The sequence below is a fragment of the Python bivittatus genome, unplaced genomic scaffold, assembly GCF_059951505.1.
Source record: "Python bivittatus isolate LINGU-HERP-01145 unplaced genomic scaffold, Pbiv_v1 ctg000350_np1212, whole genome shotgun sequence".
NCBI lineage: Eukaryota > Metazoa > Chordata > Lepidosauria > Squamata > Pythonidae > Python > Python bivittatus.
In genome coordinates, this window is record NW_028277074.1 from 34082539 (window position 1) to 34107555 (window position 25017).

Below are 25017 nucleotides of genomic sequence, written 5' to 3' on the forward strand. Positions count from 1 at the left end.
ATAGGCATATAAGGTAATTTAATGTTCTGTTAAGAATGGATTTGGTTTCTCATTACCAGCAGTGTGCGTCACAATACTTCATGAGCTTCTGGGCTAGTGGAATGCAGGCAGCAGTATATTGGCTTGTAAGGTAGCTTCTAAATAGAAATCCAGCTGATGTAGAAAAGCATAAGCATTCTTGGGGTAAAAGCCAGCTATGATTGTGTTTGAGGCTTCCTGGCCAATATGTGCCCAAACCCTTGTCACTCTGATCAGTCCTTGCTATTAACAGGGGATGCTGCAAGTGGCATGAGCAAAACTAAGGCTGGCATCTTCTCTTTCTTATTGAAAAGCATTATGTGAAAGCCTTGATTAGCCAAAGCCATGATGAGCAGTAGAGTTCGATGTCCATAGACTAGGCTGGTAATGACCATGGCACATGACATGACATGACATGACATGACAGGAAGGAAGGAAGGAAGGAAGGAAGGAAGGAAGGAAGGAAGGAAGGAAGGAAGGAAGTAAGTAAGTTAATGTTGTGTATCTCTGATACCAAGAGAAAGGGGAAAGATGTAACAGATCTGAATGGTCTGATCTTGATGAATTCATGCAGGATAGTGAAGGTGTAGGTTTAATTATGAATGAAAGGACCAAAATATACATCGGAAAGTATGAATTGGTGTTATCTAGATTGGTTGCACATAAAAGTAGGAATCTATAGTGTGGTGATAGTTATATGCTATATTCCAGTAAATGATAATAATTTAAGAACCAGAAATGTGTTTTGGGGAAAGTTGCGCAACATTCTGAATGAATGTAATCCAGTGAAAGTTTTATTTTTCTAAATGATATGAATAGATGATGAGGAACAAGACAATATAGAAAAAGTTATTACCCCATTCAGAGGCCCCCCAAATAAATGAGACTGGTGACTGTTTGATGAGTATCTGCTTAGAAGAAGATCGGTTTTGAACATGTAATTCAAGCAAAGGTCTGTCAATATCTACACATCTGAAGGGAATAAATATAAATCTACAAGCATGATTGATTATATAGTTTATGGTTAAAGACTGAGAAAATTCATGTAGGATCTGTGCAATGAGAAGTTTTGAATGTAGGCTAGATTGTTTTTTGATAATGTCAAAAAGTGATTTTGGGAAAAATGGACATGGAAAAGAGGAAAGAAATGAAAGAAACTAGAACAAAAGAAAAATGGCAGCAGGAAGAGAACATATAGTGAAGTTTGAAAAAATATTAAAAAGATAGTTTACTCTCTCAAGATAGTGAACAGAAGGTGGACAAAAGGCAAGACAACGTAGAAACTGCCTCAAACAGAGCAAAAAAACAATATTACAAAGCCCTACAGAAGTATGTGGAGTTCCACTAATGGGAAGTATGAAAAAGGACATTTGATGTAATAATGAAATGAAAAAACAATAGCAGATGATCAAAACTGCATTTAAGAGAATGATTGCTGCAAAAAATAAGAAAAAGGTATTGTGCAATATATAAAATATAGAAAAACATAGCTGCAAAGAAGTCAAAGACAGGAAGAATTACAATTAAAAGAGGGGGGAAATGTAATAATATTTTGGGAAGTGGGTGAAAAGGGTTAAATGAGGAGCCACCAGCAGAGTAATTGGAATTAAGAATAAAAATGATTTAATGATCTGGGATGAAACTGAAGTGAGAGAATTCTGGAAGGAGCATTTTCAGAATGTTTATGGGAATGATAGTGATATAATTGTTAGTGATGTTGAAATGAATACTATGAACATTAGTGTCCTCCATAAATGAATGCAAAGGCATTATGAATGTTATGAGAATGTTGAAAAGGGTAAGGCTGCAGGTATGATGGAAAACTATTAAAATATGGATATAGTTTGCTTATGGACTGGCTATGCAACCTGTTTAAGGTGTGTGTGAAGGCTGCTTCTGTGCCTGATGACTGCTATTACTGCTCCTCAGTACAAAAAAGAAGCAAGAGAAAATGTAGACGCTACTGGAGAATTGGTTTGTTAAGCATCCCTGCTAAAGCATTCATCAGAATTCTGATCAAAAGGATCTGAGAGGTAACACTGAGCAAAATGTGGAAAGTGCCATGAGGGTTTATGCTGGGCAGGGGGTGCAGATCAGATTTTTGCACTTTAGTAATTCAGTGAGAAGTATTTGGAAAAAGAAAGGTTATTATAATTTGCTGGTTTAGAGAAAGTGTAGATAAAGTGAACAGGGTTGAACTGTGGATTTTTTTTTTCTGATATGGAGTAGAAGATTGGTTGCTAATACAGTAAAGCCAGTATGAGAATATATGAAATGCTTAGGGAATGGTTCAATATTGAACAGGGCATAAGACAAAGAGGTGTGATGTCCTCTTAGTTGTTTATTTATAGTTAAATTTAAAAAGAATCTTAGAGGTGTGCTGATTGGGACATGAATATACATGCAGATTGTGTCATTTTGTTGACTGAAAAGCTGAATGATCTGCAGGGAATATAAAACAGATTGCATGATGCAATCTAAAAATTAAAGTATCAGACTCCAAGGTAGTTGTGTTTGACAGGAAAAATGGAGTGAACAAGTATAACTAGAGTGCATAAATGAATTTGTGTAGCTTGGTAGAATGATTATGAAGATTATAATATCAATAGATAAAATTTAACTCATGTTAATGTAGGTGGAAGGGTAGTGTGTGTTATATGGCCTATTTTGAGGAATAAGTGTTTGTCAAAAGAACTAAACATGGCTGTGTATAATAGCATGCACCTGCCCTCATTGTTATAAGGAAATTAGAATAGAATATATCAAGAGAAGCATAAAAGGGAGTTGAATATGGTCAGAGTGGGATAATTAAGTGTGTGTTGTAAAACAAAAAGAAGTAGGGTGCTGATTGAAAGTAGGCTGAATATAGAAGTGTGTGACTAGTATGAAAGAAGTCAAACTGGATAAGAACTGTAAAATAGATATATAAAGGAAGAGTGAATGGGGCAAGATGAAAAGGAAGACCAAGATAGTCCTGGTTAGATGGAGGTGATGAATTCCTCAAATGAAGATAAGGTGAGAAGTTTAAAAAACAAAAAGAGAATATATAAAGTGAAATATGGACATGGTGGAAGCAAGAATGCTTTGCGAGGATAAAAGGTATGAAGAAATACAGTATAGTAGATTGTGTGGTATGCATGTATAGCTATATTTCATTTTCTTATGTTTCTGAAATCTTTGATTACTATTTCATACTCCCTTTCTGCACTGTGCATAACATTGCTTACCCTGAAAGGGAGTAGCTTAATGAATATGTATGCATTGATGTGCTCCCAGCAGACCTAAAGCAGGATGATGCTAGGAGGAGAGAAGTTTGGTTATTCTCAGTGTTTCCCTTAAAAAAAAAAAAGCAAGTTTACTCTTGAAAATTGATTGGGGATCTTTCCATTTCTTTCTTTTCACAGCAAAAATGCCTTGTGCACCCCCAAAGTGTAGTGTCTCCCTAGATGCTGTCTAGGGTCTAGTTGGTTGTACAGTAAGTTCAGGAATTGCTACAGAAGAAGCAGCAGTCTCTATAGAGTGAATATGACTTTTGTTAGAAAAATGAAAAAGTTGAAGAGTGCCATACATTTTGTACATTTTCAAAAACAAGCAAGTTCCTTCCTTAGTACCAGCACATTTATGTGGATGTTTTTAAATTGCAAATCTAGACATAAAACTGGCAGTGCAGAAATCTACTCTGCAAACCTGGCGATGAAACAGATTTGCATCAACCTTCACATCCATAATCCTTAATGTATTGCTTGTAATTAAAAAATAAAAAAGACAGGAAAAATGGAAGAATAGTTCTGAATCCTCAGTTCAATACTGAATGAGCCTGATAGCAAAACTCAAAACTCGAATAAATCTCTTTCAGCATGAAGCAGACGCTGTATTTTCTGACTTTTATGAAGAAGCCTCCAGGAATGCTAGCAAATTCAATGTGAATCATATTACTGATGAAACCATCAGGCTCCAGATTAATTTGCTGCAGAATGGACCAACAGAATCATCTACAAAAGACCAAGTATGTTGCCAAATATTATAGACCACCTCTATGCTAAAATCAATCCAGGTGGTATGTACCAAATGATCTCTGTTCTTCCTTCATCCTGGTGAGACATATACATTATTATTAGTAGTAATAGTATCATCATCATCATCCCAAATCAATTCATTGCAGAATGAAGGCCTCTTCTTGAAGGTTATTGTCAGGCCTAGCCCAAGGAACTCCAAGAGACAATGCCAATTCAGTCCAGCTATTTATTTATTCTACAACCTCTAGCAAGAATCTTCCCAGACTAAAACCCCAGTTCCCAAAGTCCTCCAGCCACAACAGTGTGAATTCCTCAGGGAGGTGCCAGTCTCATCCTCTTGTTCCTCTAACGCGGTTCTGGCGAGCTAAGAAAATGTTTATCTCCTTGAGCTTGGCCTTCATAATTCCATTCCATCACAGTTATGGACTATAATCTACTACATTGGCCCAATGCAGATTGGTAGATAGATGTTAACCCTAACACTCTGCCAATCTACAAATTATTTTATATCTGTCTCCTCTGCCCCTGCTGATTTTTGAACAAAAAAAGTACTGCTTTATTCCCCTTTCAAAAAAGTTCCTTCTCATTTAAATTACAGCTGAATACTGTTTTACGTAAAATGAGTACCATCTACAGTACTGGGACTGTGTGCAAACAAGATTATCCTTTTGACTGTTTGCCCTTAGAACCAGGTAAAGTATATCAACAAGTATCTTCCACAATCTTCAGCTTGTAGATTAAGAATGAAATAGAAACAGAAAAGAATGGGTTTGTTTGGACATTTTTGTTTATTATAGCCCCTGTTTTTTACTGGCATAAATGGCTTCAGGGATGTTTCATGGTAAACTAGAATAACGCAATTAGATTTTTGCCGCATATGTATATATGCATACATATATACTTACATACCCATGCTACTTTTGGGGTAGCAGTGTTTTTCAAAGTGCACAAAAAGAATAAGAAGTAGTAAGCAAAACAAATTAATTGTAAAAGATTTAAGAGGAAAAGGAAAGGAAACCTAACAGGTTTCTCACTCTAATTTATTTATTTGATCAGAACACATGCATGAAATAAGAGATTATTAATTCTGTCTTATACATTCATTTTTGGGTCAAATGCAGGGAAAGAAACTGTGCACTTCATCAATGATCTATCTGAACACAGCACTGCACATGTTATAAGAACAAAAACATCATTTGAGGCTGCTTATTATGAAGTATTTGTACAACTGAGATTCCACCGCTTATATTATATGCAAATCCACATTTTAAATCATGCTCTGGGTGAGAGTTGGGGAGGCTGAAGAATGACCCTACTGGAATTGGAAAAACAGGATGAGGCATGGTTAAAGGAGAAAGAAGACCAACAATCTGGTGCAGATCCCCTCTTCTAAGTCAGTAGCCCCAACCTGGGGGCAAGTGGCCAAGTTGCCAGAGATCCTTGCCTTTCAGCTGCTGTGGTAAATGCAAGATCTGTATGAAATAAGAGAGCATCCATTTATTACATGCTGGTGGACAAATGTGCAGGCTTGGCATGTTTCAATGGGACATAGTTAGGCTAGTTACAGGTCTACCCTCTGTAACACCAAGTGTTACACCAAAGCTATATCAGGTATTACACCAAAGTTTAGGAAGTAGATAACTGTGGTGATTCATGAGACTCTAGCAAGTGTGAGAAGGACTGCCCCAGGAGTGACTAATTCCAAGAGCTTTGGGAGGAACTGGACTGTATAGATACGTTCAGGCTGTTGCTCCTGTATGGTCTGCTTAGCTGCCCAATGGTGGCTCTTCATGAGATCCTGGATGCATCTCAGGCTGAGATTGGATTTTCCAAAGTCTTGAGTGACTTCAACCTCCATGTCCCAGGGGAGAGTCTAGTGCAACTAGTGAGTTCATGACCATGAAGTGATTATAGCCCAAACGTACATGGATGAACATGCACTGGATATGGTCTTAATTTCAGAGCAGATGACATATGATATGGATATGAAGGACTATAACAACTGACTAGTGGCCCTTTCAGGGTTATCTGGACACTGTTGTGGGAAAATAAAGGCAAAATAAAGCACCTGCAGGTATGTTGGATGAAGGCTTGTGGTTTTTGTGGTAAAATTGCTTGTATCAGCTATGAGTAAGATGTCAGTTGAATAGAGTCCACAGCGTGTGCAAGGTAAAATGAACTGTAAGGTGATCTGGTATCTTTTGAACTTGCAGGGCCTAAGGGAGTTATATCAGGCACCTCCCTGGCACAATTATCCCTACCCATCTGATTCAGACCTCTTAGGCAGGTCTGTTAAGAATCCCTTCTCCATCCAAGCTTCATAAGAATTGGGTGAGATGGCAGGAATTTTCTGTGGTAGCCTCTGTGTTATGAAATATGTTGCCCTGGAGGTCAAATGGCCTTCTTGTATTCAGAAAGATTGTGAAAACCTCCCCTTTTCAATGAGCTTTCAGCTTTAGCTGACTGACACACAGATGTTCCTCTATTCATGCACATCTATTTTGCATTTCTAACTGATTATTTTATTTTTGTGTAATATTTCTGTTTTTTTTTTTCACTTTGTTGTATGTCACCCCAAAACATAAGACTGGTGCTGTTAATGAACAAACAAATAAATAAATAATGGGAATTAACCTGATTTTATGGTGACAGGTTTGGATGATATAATGGCAAACAACTGGGATTACTCAGAGAGGCTATGGGCCTGGGAAGGCTGGAGAGCTGATGTTGGCAAGAAGATGAGGCCTTTATATGAAAGTTATGTTGAACTGAAAAATAAGTATGCAAGATTGAGGGGTAAGTTACAATACCAATGATTACCAGGCTGAATATATTTTTCTCCTCTTTAAGATAATGGTATTTTTGATTCTTCTCTATTTTTCTTAAGCTATTTTTTTCATGAACATTACTTCTTTAATATATATGCTGATTGGGCAAAAGGCTACTAAACTGGAATATTATGAAACTTTCTTCCTCAAACCAGCACCCTCCATTTATGTTGTACCATAATTCTCCTCATCCACAGTCAACATTACGTTGGAGAAGGATTCAAGAATATTATTCTGTTAAAGTATGAAGTAGCATATTCTCTGTACTAATAATCAACATACACAAACCCAGTTTGGGGAAAATCAGAGAGTGAATATCTTATAATCTACCTTTCGATGTTAATAGGAAAATGGGAACAATGGAATTATTCTTTGCACTAATATTTCATAGCTGATGTTTTATATCAGGCTTATAATTGAATAAAAATCTAGAAAAAATTGAAAAGTGGGTGGTTAATACTATAACCAGTGTGGAGTGAACTAGGAGCAGGGAAACTCAGGTTCTAGTTCATAGTGAGCTGTGGAAGCTCACTGGCTGAATTTGGGCCCGTCACACTCAGTCCAAGCTACCTCACGGGCCTATTTTTGAGGGAGAAAATAAAAGGAGGAACCACTTTGTACACCACCTGCAGCTCCTGTAGAAAAGGGGGTATAAAGATAAAATAAATAAATAAAATGATAAAGCATGGGTGTCCCCCCCCACACACACACATTAAACAGAACAGAAAAAAAGAGCAAACAATAGAAAAAGGAAGAAAAACAACAAAACATGTACATAAGGACTTCTCATCCATGTATATATTATACAAAGATACAGTGGAACCTCGGGTTACGAATTTAATTCATTCCGTGACTCTGGTCACACCCTGAATTGATCGCAACCCAAAGGAAATTTCCCCATAAGGTTCAATGTAATTACCGTTAATCCATTCTGGCGTGGAGGACAGGGAGGCGGCTATTGCTTGGAGGGAGAGTCCCCCTCCCTATGACCACGTGTCAGGGGCGTAAAAATGGCCGCGGACCACGTGTCAGGGGTGGAAAAATGACCGCGGACCACGTGTCAGGGGTGGAAAAATGGCCACGGACCATGTGTCAGGGGTGGAAAAATGGCCGTGGACCACGTGTCAGGGGCGAAAAATGGCCGCGGACCACGTGTCAGGGGCGAAAAATGGCCGTGGACCACGTGTCAGGGGCGAAAAATGGCCGCGGACCACGTGTTGGGCGGAAAATGGCCGCGGACCACATGTCAGGGGTGGAAAAATGGCCGCGGACCGTGTCATGGGAGGGAAAATGGCCGCGTATCCTGTTCGTACCCCGAGGCGGAGTTCGCAAACCGAGGTAAATTTTTACAGCCGGAGCTGGTCGTAACCCGAAAAGTTCGTTAACAGAGGTGTTCGTAACCTGAGGTACCACTGTATACACAAGAGTGTCAATAAATGAAAGCTGAATTTCATTATAATACTTCATACATAATTTACATCTCTAAACAACCTGTTCATAAACTGCAAGTAACATCAGATATTCAATACACTGAGTTAAAAAAAGGGTAAAAAATACATCTTCCAGATATTGAAGAACAAGTTTCCTTTCAACAAGGACGTGGAACATCCATTTCTGTTGTCCAGTCATCACTTCCTATGTAAGAGGTATACACTTCAAAAAGAGTATGGAGCTCCACAAATATTACATCTCAAAGTCAAATTAATATGTGTAATGATTTTTTGTACCTGCATTGTGAAGTTGCATGCAAGTACATAAAGGATGGAGTTATGCACATTTCATTATTTTGACAAATTTATGGCCTGCTGTGGAGGCTCATGGATGCTCATTCAGCAATAGTCCACCATTCAGTTTTGTTAAACTGTCAGATATCCTATAGAGCAGTATTTTTCAACCTTGGGAACTTTAATACGTCTGGACTTCAACTCCCAGAATTCCCCAGCCAGCCAACTCCAGACGTATTAAAGTTGCCAAGGTTGAAAAACACTGCTCTAGAGGTTGCAGCCTATTCAGCATCCCAAGGATTGAGAATATTCCCCCTTCTGAAGTAGGAGAGAGACTTAGAAAGTGGAAATATTTCTTTCTTTTTGTAGCTTGCAGAATTTGAATGTAATGAAACATTTCTAAGATAATGGTGTTAACTACTCACCATTACTTTTCACTTTTTCGGTCTGATGTATAACATTAACTATGAATTATTAGCATAAACAATGCTTCATTCTCTATGCTTGTTCCTCCTCCCCTATTAATATCACAAGGTGAGATGGTAAGATAATCACTGATCAATTTCCCCAACCTGGATGCACTCCAGTTGTGTGGATTTCAACTCCTAGAATTGTCAGCAATCGCCACAGTGGCTGGAGAATTCTAGGAGTTGAAGTCTAGAGAGCATCCAGGTTAAAGAAAACTATTCTTTATGACAATAGCCTTCCCCTTCCAGATGTGTTGGACTACCTTCTATAAAAGCCCATCAGCTTACCGTTATGCATCCTTGTATTTTAGCATGACCAGTTTTAATTTGAAGCTGCACTGTTCCAGAACCTGTGAGATGTGCTTTAATCTGATATGATGAGTGACAGAAGAACTTTGTTTTTTAGGCTATGCTGACTATGGAGATTATTGGAGAGCAAATTATGAAGTAGATTCTCCACCAGAGTATCAATACAAACGTGCAGAGCTGATGACTGATGTGGAAAACACATTTCAAGAAGTAAGATTTGGCTTCAGACATAAAATGTTTTGCTTTACTATACTAAGGCAAAACTATTTTCATGGCAATACACAAAACTTCTCAAGGGGGCAGATATGGAGGAGGGGGCAGTGTGGCACCATACAAGTTGATGAATAAATAAATAAATGGTATATAAATAAATCCACCAGTCTTTGAGCTGGGAAAACAGTATACCAGCATAAAATTTACTGTCACCACTCGTGATGGTCACAGTGGTGACAATTGGCCATTGGGGCGGTTCTTATTTACAATGTCCATGATACATTAAGAGCGGAGACTGGTGGATTTCTCAGGCTTTGTTTCCATCACCTTGCATTGTTTCCAGCCAGCAAGAAAACATCCACTAGTCACTCTCTTTAGCATGGGCTGGGACTAGAAAAGGAGGTAAATTTGACAGATGCAGACTATGGTGAAACAACGGTTTAACATTGGTGTCACCATTGAAAAAAAATCCATTATCACCACCTAGTGGCATGTCTTTGTAGATTATAGATATACCAGAGGTTTTTACAACATATATTTCTTATGGTTTCATTAACAGCATAATAGAGTTTGTAACTGATGATACCAGTAGGTCTTAGATCAAAGAAAGCCAGGTTCATGTACAGGAAGACCATGAGCCATTCACCATATTTCACAATAAGCAACCTCTTTATTTATTTAGGAGCAGAATAATTTTTTCAATAATTTTTTCAAGAATGAAAGAATTAATAAAATAATCATGATTTTCCATTAATTAAATGCCTTTCTCTATGTTGTTGTTTTTCAGATAAAGCCTTTGTATGAGCATCTACATGCTTACGTACGGCGCCATCTGTACAAACGCTATGGCCCAGGGCTCATTAACCCCAAAGGATCTCTTCCTGCTCATTTACTTGGTATGAAAATGCTGCTTTACAAGCTACATTTTTTGAACAGACCAAGACACTTTACATATTGTTATGAGCTCTGTATACTACAGAGTCCTGGATGGTGTTCACTGGGTTTGGTTTCCTTTAGAGGACCAATAATTGGAGATTGATTTATAATTTGTCTATCAATCACTGACCCCATTCTCTGGAATGACATTCCCCTTGATATCACAAACTTTTAAACCCTTTTCTTCAGAGATAGAAATACCTGAAGCATCAAGAATTCTGCTTCAGTTTTCCTGGATGTTCCAGCTTCTTAGAAATTTCAAACTATAATCATGGTGGGGAATGATGTTATCTCTATGCTTTTCCCAACCCTGGTCCACTGGCTTCTGTCTCTAGTTTTAAAACAATTTGCATTTTTCTCTCTATAGCAAAGGGAGGGGTTGGGCTATCTGACTCTCTGCATACATGACAAAGAGCAATTCTCTTTCATGTGGATGTGTATTCTGTGTCTGGCATGCAGGCTACAACCACACAATGGCATATTCCTAGCCTTATGCTTATACATGCACCCCTCCTTGAGGAATTCTGTCCTCGTTTGAAGACAGCTTTCGATTTTCATCACCACATTATTTACTTCTACTTCTTCCATTCAGCAGCAGATGAGATGTTTTACCATTTTTTAAAATATTTTCTTTTTCTTTTTTATTTATTAACTAAGTATTTAAAAAATGAATGAAAATAAGAAGAGAAAAGCTAAAGAAAAAAGAAGCAAAAACATACGGGCGTATATTCACTGACATAGATACATCAATGAACAGAAGCTGCTTATTTTTAAATAATGACAGCTAGTTCCTAACCTTTGGTTTCCACCACAAACACATTTGGTAGCCCTTCAACCTGGACACTACCCAGTAATGTTACTGACAAAATGGAAGTCAGAATTTACTGACTATGAATTAGCATAATTTTTTAAATAAAGTAATTAACCTTAAAAAAAAGTGGGGGGAGGAATTGGATGTCCTATATGATATTTTGTGCTGAATTCGATCAAGGAAATATTATGGATTGAATTAGTTTTTCCCATTAGTAGTATTTTATCCTGAGAGTTTGGGAATAAGATTCTGCATATAATATAGTTCCATCAATAAAAGCACCAAACGTCATAGTATTGGGTAAATCAGAAGTTTCCTGCCAATATGTTGATTTTATTTAAGTTGTTTTGCTTTGTTTTGCTTAGCTTCCTGACTAGTGTGCATCTTCAATTTTTCGTAATATAGTCTGCTCCTGATCATCAAACCAGATGTTACATTTAATAAATACCATATAGAGTTCTACTCTTAGATGAGGATCTGACCCAGATTAGTATTTTAGTATTAGGAATAGGAAGGTTTCAGTTCTTTAGTCCTGATCTGGAATGTCTGTTTCATTCACTTCAGTGTGGAAATACAGTACAGTAAAAGAATCTGTACTTGGCTCGTTAAGATGACAAAATCCAGCCATATTTTGCTTTCAAAAACTACAGCTATGATTCATTGTTTTGTTTTTATTTGTAATTCTAATTTTTCTGTTGAAGGTGACATGTGGGGTAGATTTTGGACAAATTTATATCCTTTAATGGTGCCCTATCCAAATAAACCAAACATTGACGTAACCTCTGCAATGGTGGAGAAGGTAAGACAATTGACAGGTAGTCAACTAAATAAGCGAAAACCATTTCAGTGTAATTTGCATACATTATTTTATACCATGTTTTTTAACCCTGTCCCCCAAAAATGTTTAATTAATTATAAGGTCACTTAAGGATAAATAAATCTCACACATAGCTCTCTCAATACTACTGCAAATACCAGCAAAATAGCATATACCACCAAAATACACCACTTGTACACAGGACAGAAGTATCAGCAGGCTTGGGGGACTCCAAGATTTATAGAAGAGTTGTAGATGTTTACGTGGTAAAAATGGATGGAATAAGATGTTTTCTGTGTTGAATCTCCATTTCCTTATATTTCTGTTTCTTTATGTTCTGCAGGTGTGGGCTTACTGCTTTGATTACTTTTTAGAAAAGTCATGGATTTCCAAAATAAGTATCAGTATTCCCAGATTGTTAATTTATCAGATGAGCTCAACCTAGACACTGCTTCATGCGTTTTTCTTTTCAAAGTATAGTTCTAAAAAGCAACCACAGAAAATGCAGGGCAAAAAGCATAATTTCAGCAGCATTCCTTGACATGTTCATGGAACTAAGGAAGGGAAGGGAAGATAGAGATGGCAGTTTGCCTAACTAGGTGGAAAGTACTGGCCACAACTTCGTTTGTTACAGTATCTGAAAGAGCATAAGGTCAGGACCTGTTACGATGCATGCTAATTGAATAACTCTTCCCTGGCATTTTCTGGGAGGGGGGGAAAGGGGAAATTGTCAGGCTTTGTTCCATCTAGATGTGAACTGAGAATTCTAAATGAACAATAAAGGAACAGGTGGGTAGAGAAACCCAATATCTATTGAATGGACAATGGGGAGCCCCTTTTATATTTTCTAAGTATAGACTGGAGCTGAAGCTGCTGGCCTGAGGTTTGCCTGTGTCTAATCCTAGTTTCTTTGGGAGATGATTGGCCTCCTTTTCCATATTCCCTGAACACAGTTTCTAGATCACCCCAAAATGGCAGAAGACATCCCAGCATCTCATCTCCTTCATGGCTACCTCTATAGCTGCACTTAAGGGACCTGCCATCCCTCTTGGGAGTGGAATTTGTTGGGCTTACAAACTGCTATATCAATATTCTAATCTTAATCTTTTTCAGAAATGGACGGTAGACTCAATATTTAAAGCTGCTGAACATTTTTTTGTCTCAATTGATCTCTTCAATATGACTGAAGGTTTCTGGAAAAATTCAATGCTTGAGGAACCTAAAGATGGCAGGAAAGTTGTTTGCCATCCCACAGCTTGGGATATGGGGAAAAAAGACTACAGGTACCAAAAGCTTAAGATTCTTTCTCTATTCAGTCACAGACAGAATTTACATCCATTCTGTAAGTAAAAGAACAAAGTGGTAATTCCAAATATAACAGCGAGCAGTAAAGTTGTGACATCCAGTTTCATAATCTGGATACATTTAGCAATAAAGTTTATTGCATGATAAAACCAGCATATCAGTGCTGTATATAACAGAACACTATTGGGAGTAGAATGAGGTAAATATTTTCCAATTTACAATCTGTTCGCTGAATGTTAAACTAAATGATACATAAATTGTTTGTTGTTCTGCTCCAGTTTGTAACATAAACTTGCCTCTGAACGATGTTCTGAACTCAACACAGAGTTGCAAATGAGAGAGTGAGTGCAGCAAGAGTGAGTTTGCAGAGTAGAAACCTTATCTAGAAATCTGAAATCAGAGTTTTCTCTCAAAATTCCTCTAGAAAAGTTAGTTTTATTAATAAAATTACTTGCTCCTGCAACATTGTCTGTAGCATACCAGAAAATGAGTTCTTGAAAGGAAAATTGGATTCTGTGATTGGATTGATAGGAATGTGTTGGCCATCACTTTATTGGTGACATTTTTATAAGGGTTTTTTTAAGATTGGACTTTTCATTCCACATGGTAGGAGAACTTCAGAGAATGGCTGGGTTTTTCTCCATCCCTTGCCGCTCTAAAAAGAGAAATCTCGGCCAGGCTCTGAGCTGAGCTGTGGACTTGCACTTTTGTTACTACCACGTCCCATATGAGGACTTCCCTATATTCTGGGTTACAAAGTTTCAAGGAGGTTCCCTCAAGACATGGATCTCACTTAACTGCCCAAATGCAAAATTGAAACAGCTAACATATCACTACACAGAAAAGCAGAGTCCACCCAGAATCTGTTGGAGTTGGACAGCTTTATACATTCAAATAAATAAATAAATAAATAAATAAATAAATAAATAAATAAATAAATAAAAAGAGAGAGCAAGTGGGAAAGGAATCCTGGTGCAACATGGAGACCCCTAAACATAAAATTCACTGGTATACCCTGTGCACCCTCTGTACCTGAGATCTGACTATACCTATAAAGAAATGATTGGCTCTCTGTTCTATTACTCCTGTCTGGGTCACCATTATAGTCTGGATGGGAAACAACCGGCTTCAGCTGAACCCTGGTAAGATGGAGTGGCTGTGGGTTGGGGGCTCCTCTGTATACGGAAGCTTACCATCTGGTTCTGGATGGGGTAGCGTTACCCCAGACAGACCTGGTGCGTAATCTGGGGGTCCTCCTGCACTCATGACTCCCGTTCAAAGAGCAGGTGGCAGTCGTGGCCAGGAGGGCCTTTGCTCAACTACATGTTGTGCACCAGTTATGCCCTTTCCTGGATCAGGAGGCTCTCCAATCAGTTACTCATGCCCTAATCATCTCCCATATAGACTATTGCAATGCGCTTTACATGGGGCTACCCTTAAAGAGTATCTGGAAGCTACAACTGGTTCAAAATGCAGCCACGCAGGCAATTTTGGGTGTCTCAAAGATCGCACATGTTACACCTTCGCTGCGCGAGCTGCATTGGGTGCCAGTTTGCTTCCAGGTCCAATTCAAGGTGTTGGTTATCATCTTTAAAGCCCTACATGCCATGGGACTGGGTTCCCTGAGGGACTGTCTCACCCCCATTATATCAACCTGTCCTACCTGGTCAAGCAGAGAGGGTATGCTGCAGACCCTGTAGATGAAAGAATGTCGACTGGCGAGGCCCAGAAGTAGAGCCTTCTCTGCCATGGTCCCTGCTCTATGGAATACCCTCCCCCCAGAGGTGAGGCAGGCCCCTACTCTCTTGACCTTCTGGAAAGCAGTCAAGACCTGGCTTTGCCAACTTGCATGGGGCGACAAAAGAGGCAACCAACCCTGGGGGTGGCTAGCACCTTAACGTATGGCATTAACATGCTGCCATATGTTAATATTTTTTCTACCACCGGCACCTTGGAAGATATTATTATTAATGTATGTATTTGATTTTATTGTATTTTATACTATTTTATTGTATTTTAATTAATATTTGTGTTTTTATTGTAAACAGTCCAGAGTCACTTCCTCATGAGATGGGTGGTGTCCAAATTTGAAATATAAATAAATAAATAGTAAGACTAAGGAAATGATCTTTCCCCTCTGTCTCAGGCACTACCATGGAAGGGCCCTACCTCAGTTAAACCAGAAATCCACCTTCCTCATAAGTTGGGCATAGGGTCAATTTAGGAGCTTAATTAACCTAGGCGCATTAAAGACTATGCAGCAACCATGGTCAAAGCACTATTCAGTCTTTCCCGTTATAATCTCTGCCTGAATTGCATTCATTGGTAGGATCAAGATGTGCACAAAAATAAATATGGACGACTTTCTGACAGCACACCATGAAATGGGCCATATTGAATATGATATGGCCTATTCGGATCAACCTTTTCTGCTAAGAAATGGGGCCAATGAAGGATTCCATGAAGCTGTTGGGGAGATCATGTCACTTTCTGCAGCTACTCCAAAGTATTTGAAATCCCTTGGCTTACTAGAACCTACCTTTCAAGAAGATTCAGGTGAGATAGCAGAGCATGCTGCCAGCTATGGCCAGTTTAAGAACGATAATTGTTCAAAATGTTATTATCATACAGAGAGTACTGATAGAAATAGGTGAGGATGGAACAGCAGGTTTCTAGAGAAATTATGTAATTAGCATTGCTTCTTTTGTGAATCATTTGAAATAAATTAGCTAGCTTCTACTGCAGGATTTCTCAACCTTAGCAACTTTAAGATGTGTGGACTTCAACAGCCAGAATTCCCCATCTTAAAGTTGAGAAACACTGTTCTACCAGATTATTAAATCGTCTTTTTGTCTCCTTTAACAGAACCTTTCTAATGTAAGAATTTAAGAATATATGAAAGAATGCTTTTCATGTAAAACTCCCTCTACTTGCAATGATAAGGGACAGTATCAACTTTCTGAAAAATTACTTTGTATGATGTTGCCAATGTTTATTTTTAGGGTTGCAATTTCAGCAACACAGAACTTCTACTTAATCCTTTCAATTAATGTTGTTCTTTTCCAGAAACGGATATAAATTTTCTGCTCAAACAGGCCCTCACTATTGTCGGAACAATGCCTTTCACGTACATGCTGGAGAAATGGCGATGGATGGTATTTGCTGAGGAAATCCCTAAAGATCAATGGATGAAGAAATGGTGGGAACTGAAGTAAGTAAAAGACACAGTTAGAAGAAGGTATGAAACATTTCTGGAATGCTGAGATGTTTTAGCTCAGTAAATATTTATTAGTAGTACAAGAGTCACTTGTTGAGATGGGCGGCTATAGAAATCAAATAAATAAATAAATAAAAATGGAAAGAGTTCTTATTGAAAGTACATTTGTTCTCTTTTTCTTAATCGGTCTTACAAGACATTTGCTAAAACATGCTCTCTAGGTAGAATACTCTTGTTATACCATAGAACAGGGATAGAAAACCAGTCATGTGTGGCCTGGAGTCTCAAATACCCTATGATGATAGCCTTGAATATAGCAGTATTTTAGGTGTAAAATAGATGTACTAAGATATACTGAGTCTCTGTTAGACTTCGTTAATTCATCCTTGAGAGGAGGAGTCATTCCAGCATTCTTTATGGAGGCTTTGGTCCACCCCATCCTCAAGAACCCATTGGTGGATCCCACCACAGTGGACAATTTTCATCCGGTATTGAACCTCCCTTTTTTTAGGGAAGGTTGTGGAGAAGGTGGTTCACAGCAGCTTCAGTGGGAAGCAGATTATTTGGACCCCTTTCAGTCAGGATTCAGTCCTGGGCATGGGATGGAAATGGCATTGGTCATGCTTTTGGATGATCTCTGGTAGGAGTGGGACAGGGTAGAGCATCTGTCTTTGCTCTCCTTGACTTCTTGGCAGCCTTTGATACCATCAACCATGATATCCTTCTGGATCGGCTCTGTGGGTTGGAAGTGGGCGGCACAGTAATGGGCTGGTTCTATTCTTCCTTATGGGACTGGTACCAGCTGGAGCTGATTGGAAGTGAGAAGTCCCACCTGTGGCCCCTACTATGTTGAGTGTTGCAGAGTTCAGTGCTTTCTCCACTCCTATTTAATATTTACATAAAGCCACTGGATGAGATCATCCGTCACTATGGGGTGAAGTATCATCAGTATGCCAATGATACCCAAATATACATCTCCACCCCTGGCAAATTAAGCAATGCTGTTGATGTCTTATCCCGGTGCCTGGAAGCTGTGGGGGTCTGGATGGGGAACAACATGCTTAAACTGAACCTTGGCAAGACTGAGTAGCTTTGGGATTTTGGGCCTTCTGGATCTGGGACTTTACCATCTTTGGTTCTGAATAGGGTAGCACTACCCCAGACAGACCCAGTGCTCAATCTGGGGAGTCTTTATAGACTCACGACCCCTGCTCGAGGAGCAGGTGGCAATTGTGACTAGGAGGGCCTTTGCACAGCTTCAGGTTGTACACCAGTTGTGCCATTTCCTGGACCATGAAGCTCTACTCACAGTCACTCACACCTTGGTCACCTCCAGAGTGGATTACTTTAATGCACTCTACATGGGGCTGCCCTTGAAGAGTAGCTGGAAGCTTCAACTGGTGCAGAATGTGGCTGCATGGACAGTTAGTTATGTGTACCTCTAGGATGGCACATGTTACACCTCTACTTCATGAGCTGCATTGGCTGCCAGTCTGCTTCCAAGTGCAATTCAAGGTGCTGGTTTTGACTTTTAAAGCCCTACATGGCATGGATCCAGGTTATTTGAGGGACTTCCTCTTTCTATCCATCCATCCCATCAGGGCTAGCAGGAGGGGTATCTTGTGGGTCCTGTCTGCTAAAGAGTTCCATCTGACAGGACCCAATGTGCCTTTTCTGCAGTGGCTCCCACCCTCTGGAATATCATCCCCCCAAGGTTAGTCCCATCCCTGTTAGCCTTTAGGAAGGCCCTGAATACGTGGTCCTTCCAGCAACCTTGGGGATCCCATGGTTGCATGATAGTTATATTGTGTTTAGATGGATGTTCTCCTGCAATCTTGTTTTTCTTTATCTTATTGATCTTGTTTTTCTTTATTTTTTAAAGTGTTTTAATAGTTGTGATATTGTTTTAACGGCTGGTTGTATGCCAACCAGAGCCACATTTAGTGAGAAGGGTGGCCATATAAATGTGTTTAGTAAATAAAGAAATAAAGGACAAGGACCCTCCTGTAGTCTCTGGTGATATCACTTGGGCATGTCTCCTCCTATTCTTGGAGAGTTAAAAAAAAGGGTCATCCAGTAGCAAGCAGAAGGCTGAGCCCACCCTAAGGGATGAGATGCTCTATCCTTTCTGAGAGAAGGATTACTGCAACACTTTGAAACTCTAGGATATGCCAGTCTCAGTTATTTTCCCATCAGAGCAAGCACCCATCCCTTTATCTACTCCCTCCCCAACTTCCAAAGACACAATAACTCTTAATTTACGGAAGGGCAGACAGAAAGAGTGACAGAAAGGAAACAGGCTTAGGAACACTGAAAAAGCCCTTCATTCTAAGCCCCTCAACATTCAAGCCTACTTTCAGGATCTGCCTTTGTTCCTTACAAGGGCCGTTCAAAACAAGGCTCTGATTCAAGCTATTACATTATCAGGAGGGTGAATGTACTTGATATGTCTGCCCTGAGCACAATTCTTTTCTTTTATTTGAGGGATTTATTCACTGTATGTGTATTACCATGGCAAATGCTCTTATAATACATTGAGAATTTTTTTAGCAGTTGAATTCTTAATACACCCAAGAGTCTGACTTGAAATCTTGCTTCCTTCTCAAATTCTAATGGAGCCATTTCTCTGTGCAGGCAGGAGATGGTTGGGGTTGTGGAACCGTTGCCTCACAATGAGGAATATTGTGATCCTGCTGCTCTGTTTCATGTTGCCAATGACTACTCTTTCATAAGGTGTGACTTCTAACTCTTATTTACTCTTTTGCGTTTATTGTTTTTGTTACAAAGAATTTCAATTTCTTTTTGAATTCCCCAAATTGAAGCACGACTTTAAAGCGTTGCACAGCTGTAGTCTCTCCTGACAAAACAACAATGGGAATTACAGTAACATGTCGTAAGCAGATACACTGAACGAGCTAACTCAATATGATCGGCATTTTAATATTGCTTCTAGAAAACTAACTTTATAAAACATTGGTATCGTTACTGTATTCATCAGTAAGTTGGTTTCTCCCCTCCTTTTCCCTTTTCTAGATATTATACAAGGACCATTTATCAGTTCCAGTTTCAAGAGGCACTTTGCAAAGCTGCTGGTCACACAGGGGAACTTTACAAATGTGACATTTCTAATTCTAAAGCTGCTGGACAGATCTTGAGGTAACCAAGGACTCGCTGCACTGTTCATCATTTGAATAGCTGTAGTGAAATGAATTCTTACTGTGGGCTCCAGATAGCATTGCAAATACTGTTGGTCTTCCTCTGCTGTAAAATCCATCCGCTGCTTTTTATTTGCAGAATATAGAGCCAGAAGGGCTCAACTGCCAAGTGAGAAGAAACCGATGATAAGATGGAAATTAAGTCTCTCTCATCTCTTTCCGTCACTGTCAAATTCCCCTCCCAATTGTTTAAGTTCCAAACAGGCTAATATAGGTTTAGATTCTGGATGGGAGAAAAACAACTGTTAACAGCCATATGAACCCCAAAATCTAAAGGGAATCTCTCAATAATTCAGGTGACCTTATACAGTTCTTATGGATTTTAGAGATACGTCATATTATATGGAGATTGCATTTATGCTGTAACAGCAATTGCCTAGAGGAAGTTCTGTTCCATGTTCTGTGGTCTATTTTTAAGAGTTTTCTGTGTTCCAAGGAGACTACTTTTCACTCTAGCTTCAGGCAGGGACAACAGAAAATCTGGCCTCTGTTTAACTGTAACAGTTGAATTCTATTACCCTATTCATTCAAGCCATTTGTCCCAGTCTTCGCTGGTGCTGATTATAACTCACATACAGCTATTCTTCTTGAATTTAGTAATCTTTGTCTTCCCTTAGCACTGTGTGTCTGACTGATGAGTAAAACTTCATATGTCTTTCTTCATATAGGAAGATGCTTGCTTTGGGTAGCTCTCAGCCTTGGACAAAGGCTTTACAAAGTATTACTGGAAGCCAAAAGTTGGACGCAGCACCATTTCTTCACTACTTTGATCCCTTATTAAAGTGGCTGGAGAAAAACAACAGTGATGAAAGTGTTGGTTGGAATACAAACTGGACTCCATGTAGGTTTTGTTGTATGGTGTAATATATATGTCACTTTTTTTTTTTTGCATCCTTCTCTACTGGTGCTGTTCTTTGACCATTCCAGGGAAAGAACTGAAAAAACAAAACAAAACAAGAATTTCAGTAGCATTTTGAATTGTAAATAAGAATATTTTGAAGTATACATTAGTAATTTTAAGTTATTTATTTATTTACTTATTTATTTATTTAAACAAATAAATAAAATAATGTGCTACTCAGCTGGAAATCTGTGATGGACAGTCATTTACAACTTCAGCCTAAATTAATTAGGTGGTTGGAAGAATGCTCAGTGTAATAAGCCTTATCGCATAGCTTTCTATTTTGATTCATTTTTTAATCTTTATTTTATTTTTAAAGATACTTAAGGATAGAAATGGGTGGGGGGGGGTAAAGAAGAAAAGAAAATGAAAGAGGGATTTACAAACTGTAAAAATTAGACAAACTGTTAAGAAAAAAAAAATAAAAGTTTTCCTCTGTTATTCTGCTAGTAATATTGCATTAAGACAGTATGTGAAGATAATCATATATCAATTTGGCACTTTAAAAGCTATTATTAGATTCAGGTCAAAGATTAAAAAAACAATCAAAATAATAATCATCAGTAGTAATGATAAGAATTTTTGGTTCTCAGCTCAGAGATTCAAATCCTTTCTCATAATAATTCAATATACTTTGTTTTTTAATGCTTAATTTTTTATCAATTATATACTGAGCACTAACTGTACAATCTTGGTAACTCCTTTGCCCACTTACTGATATTTCTGCATCAATTATTTTTCCTTTTTCCCCCCTACTTTCCCTTGTTAGTTCTCTTCTTCCCATTCTTTTAAAAATGATTAATAAATAAATAACAATCTATAACAATTTTTAGCCAATCTGAAACAGTCCGTTCTTTAAATTCTGATCAAAGAGAATTTAAGAACTTATGTTAAGAGAAACCAAACTTCAGATGTTGCAGAAATCTATATGCAGAATTGTAATCTATAAATGGTTTCCAAATAAAGTTAGGTATCAGACTTATTTATTAAAAAAATATGAATTTGTTTTTGACATTAATGCGTATTCTCAGAGCTTGGTCTGTCAGTCCTCTAATGAAGGAATTGGGTGTAATTCCCAGTGGAAAGCATAAAGTATTCTAGCAACTGTTATCATGTACATAGGTAACTCAATATGCTTTTTTAGAAATATAAGGCTTAGTGATGCATAACAGAAAAACAGCTAGCAAGAAAAGAAAGTCCTTATTTAAAATTTGTTGCATTCTTTTCATTCAATCATCTTCCAGAATAGCTGGATTTTGTTACATTGTCACCAATAGGCAGGAAAAAAAGGATCCAACCTGATTATTACATTTCCAGGATTTTTTGTGTATATATTGTCTATTTTGCCAATCAACACTGGAATAATATACCATCAAAAAAGCATCTTGTACCAGTTTTCTCTGGGTTTAAATATCACATCCATTTACTCATGTAATCTTTGACTTGTTCAGTTTCTGAGTCACGTTATTAACAGCTTATATATAAGCCCCAATAGATTATCTGAGTTTTGTGCTACAAGCATGTCAAGTTCTGTCAGGTCTTGTTTTTGTACTTCCTTTTGAACTATGCTTATTTGAACTGAAACCAAAGAGCCTTTTCTATCATTCTAGGGAGAGAGCCTCAAAAGATTTCATCCTTGTTTTATTAAAGGTTAGATCTTGCAATTTATATGAATTGCTCTCTCTCCACTTTAATATGAAGCAAGAGACAATAAACCTTGGCTTATTTTTCTTTTATATTTGTCCCATACTTTTAATAAGCTATATATAATCAAATCATCTTATACACATTGGAAAGTCCTATTTGTATAAGACCAAAGATATTTATACAGGACTTTTGGAGTGTTGTTCCTCCCATAGAGGTAATCCGGCTGAGTGCTTATATAGTATAATCCCACTGTAATCCAACTCAAACAACTAACTTGATGGTATATCTTAAAATTTGCTGCAGTTAGCCTACCTCATTCTTTTGCATCTTTTAGAATCCAGAGTTTGAACCTCAGTCTTTTATTTGAACAAATTAAATTAGATACAGTATTTGTGCCACTGATTCAATGTCTTTTTGCCATTCTTATTGGCATAATTTAGAATAAGAAGTTAAGCTTTGGAAAGATACTCTTATTTACTGTTGATATTCTTCTCAGCCAAAACAGATGAAAATAAGATGAACATATTTTTTAATCTTAAAATATCTTTCATTATATTTTTCTAGATCTGGGAATAATTACTTTTCAATATTTTTATTGTTTTTGGTTAATTAAATTCCCAGATTTGGTACTGATATTAAACATTGCTGCTTGTTGCAAATTTATTTTATTTTATTTGTATGGCTGCCCATCTCACCAAGTGACTGTGGGCAGTGAACAAAATTTTTAAAATAAAAACAATTAAAATAATGCAAACATTAGAATACATAGCAGCCGAGAATAAAGCACCTATCATAATGACTAAATTAAGCACAAAACAGGTCCCTGCACACACTTAGGGCCCCATGCCCGGCCACAGACCAGGTATTTAAGGACTTACGCAAAGCCAGCAGGGTTGAGACCATCCTGATCTCTGGAGGGAGAATGTTCCATAAGGCGGGCACTCCGGCCGAACAGGCACGTCTTCTAGGCCCCCCCCCCCAACTGGCACTCCTTAGCTGACAGGACCCGAAGCATGCCCATCCTGCCTGATCGGATCAGTTGAGTAGAAACAACTGGGGACAAAAGGTCCCTCAAGTAACCTGGTCCCAAGCCCTGAAGGGCTTTAAAGGTGACAACCAGCACCTTGAATTGCACCAGAAGCACACTGGCAATGCAGCCCACGGAATAGAGGTGTAACATGCACCAAATAACTGGCAATATTTACTGCCCGTGCTGCCTCATTCTGCACCAGGTGAAGCTTCCAAATGCTCTTCAAAGGCACCCCCATGTACAGAACATTGCAGTGGTTCAGACGGGAGGTGATAAGGGCATGAGTGACAGTAAGTAGGGCCTCCCGGTCCAGGAACAGGCACAACTGGTACACAACCCAAAGGTGTGCAAAGGCCCTCCTAGCCACAGCTGCCACCTGCTCTTTGAGCAGGAGCTGTGAGTCCAGGAAGACCCCCAGATTGTGCGCTGGGTCTCTTTGAGGCAGTGCCACCTCATCCAAGACCAATGATGGGAAGTCCCCAGCACCAGAAGGTCAAAACACCCAAAGCTACTCAGTCTTGCTTGGGTTGAGCTGAAGTTTGTTGCACCCCATCCAGACCCCCACAGCCTCTGGACACTGGGACAGGATGTCCATGGCATCACTCAAGCAGCGTGGGGTAGAGATAAAAAAGCAGAGTATCATCAGCATACTGGTGATATCTCACCCCAAACCGTTGTATGATCTCACCCAACAACTTTATGTAGATGTTAAACAGGAAGGGAGAAAGAACCAAGCCCTGAGGTACCCCACAAGTAGGGGCCCCACAAGTAGGGGCCACGGATCAGACCTCTTATCTTCTATAACACCGACTGGCCCTGGAGGAAGAAGAGCCAACAGAGCACCAAGCCACCCATCCCCAACTCCTGGAGCAGGTCCAGAAGGTTATCATGATTGCTAGTATCAAAAGCCACTGGGAGGTCAAGAAGAGCTAGGATGGATGCACTATCCCCATCCTTCTCCTGCCAAAGGTCAACCAAGAGTGTAATCAATCCCATTTCCATCCCATACCCCAGCTTGAATCCTGACTGAAAGGGGTCCAGATAATCCATTTCATCCAGAGTTCTTTGAAGCTGCAGTGTGACCACCTTCTCCACAACCTTTTCTAGAAAAAGAAGGCTGGAAACTGGACGAAAACTGTCCAGACTGGTTGGGTAGAGTGATGGCGCCTTGAGAGGGGGGTGCACTACCACTTCCTTAAGAACTGGTGGAACCACCCCTCCTTCAAGGAAGAATTAGCCACTACTCGGACTCAATCACACGTCCCCTCCCAGGAAGCTTTGACCAGCCAGGAGGGGCATAGATCTAATACAGAAGTGGCCGAACCAACCACAACAAGATCCCTGTCCACTTCCTCGGGCTCAACAGGATTGAATTGTTGCTGCCTTTTTTCTTCTTGTAGATTCCACAAAATTATCTGTGTCTTATTCTTAGAGATCTGGTACCCAGATTCTGACCTCTACTACTGTAAATATTCCATTGTTGATTGGAAGGAGTCTTTTGGATGAGTAACTGTCAGTACCAGACCACTAGAATACAATTTTATGCTCTTAATTTGCCAGTTG

The 25017-nt window shown here is 38.9% G+C and overlaps 1 protein-coding gene across 1 annotated transcript in view; it reads left to right on the forward strand.

Annotated features, from left to right (window-relative positions):
* The window catches only part of ACE2 (angiotensin converting enzyme 2), a 38188-nt gene that overhangs the window by 5171 nt on the left and 8000 nt on the right, over nucleotides 1-25017 (forward strand). The window contains exons 2-13 of the mRNA XM_007431880.4: nucleotides 3875-4024; nucleotides 4633-4726; nucleotides 6687-6830; nucleotides 9460-9572; nucleotides 10363-10471; nucleotides 12024-12121; nucleotides 13253-13422; nucleotides 15774-16000; nucleotides 16511-16655; nucleotides 19296-19394; nucleotides 19695-19817; nucleotides 20545-20717. Coding sequence (XP_007431942.2) covers nucleotides 3875-4024; nucleotides 4633-4726; nucleotides 6687-6830; nucleotides 9460-9572; nucleotides 10363-10471; nucleotides 12024-12121; nucleotides 13253-13422; nucleotides 15774-16000; nucleotides 16511-16655; nucleotides 19296-19394; nucleotides 19695-19817; nucleotides 20545-20717 — 1645 coding nt within the window. The remainder of the gene's footprint in view (nucleotides 1-3874; nucleotides 4025-4632; nucleotides 4727-6686; nucleotides 6831-9459; nucleotides 9573-10362; nucleotides 10472-12023; nucleotides 12122-13252; nucleotides 13423-15773; nucleotides 16001-16510; nucleotides 16656-19295; nucleotides 19395-19694; nucleotides 19818-20544; nucleotides 20718-25017) is intronic.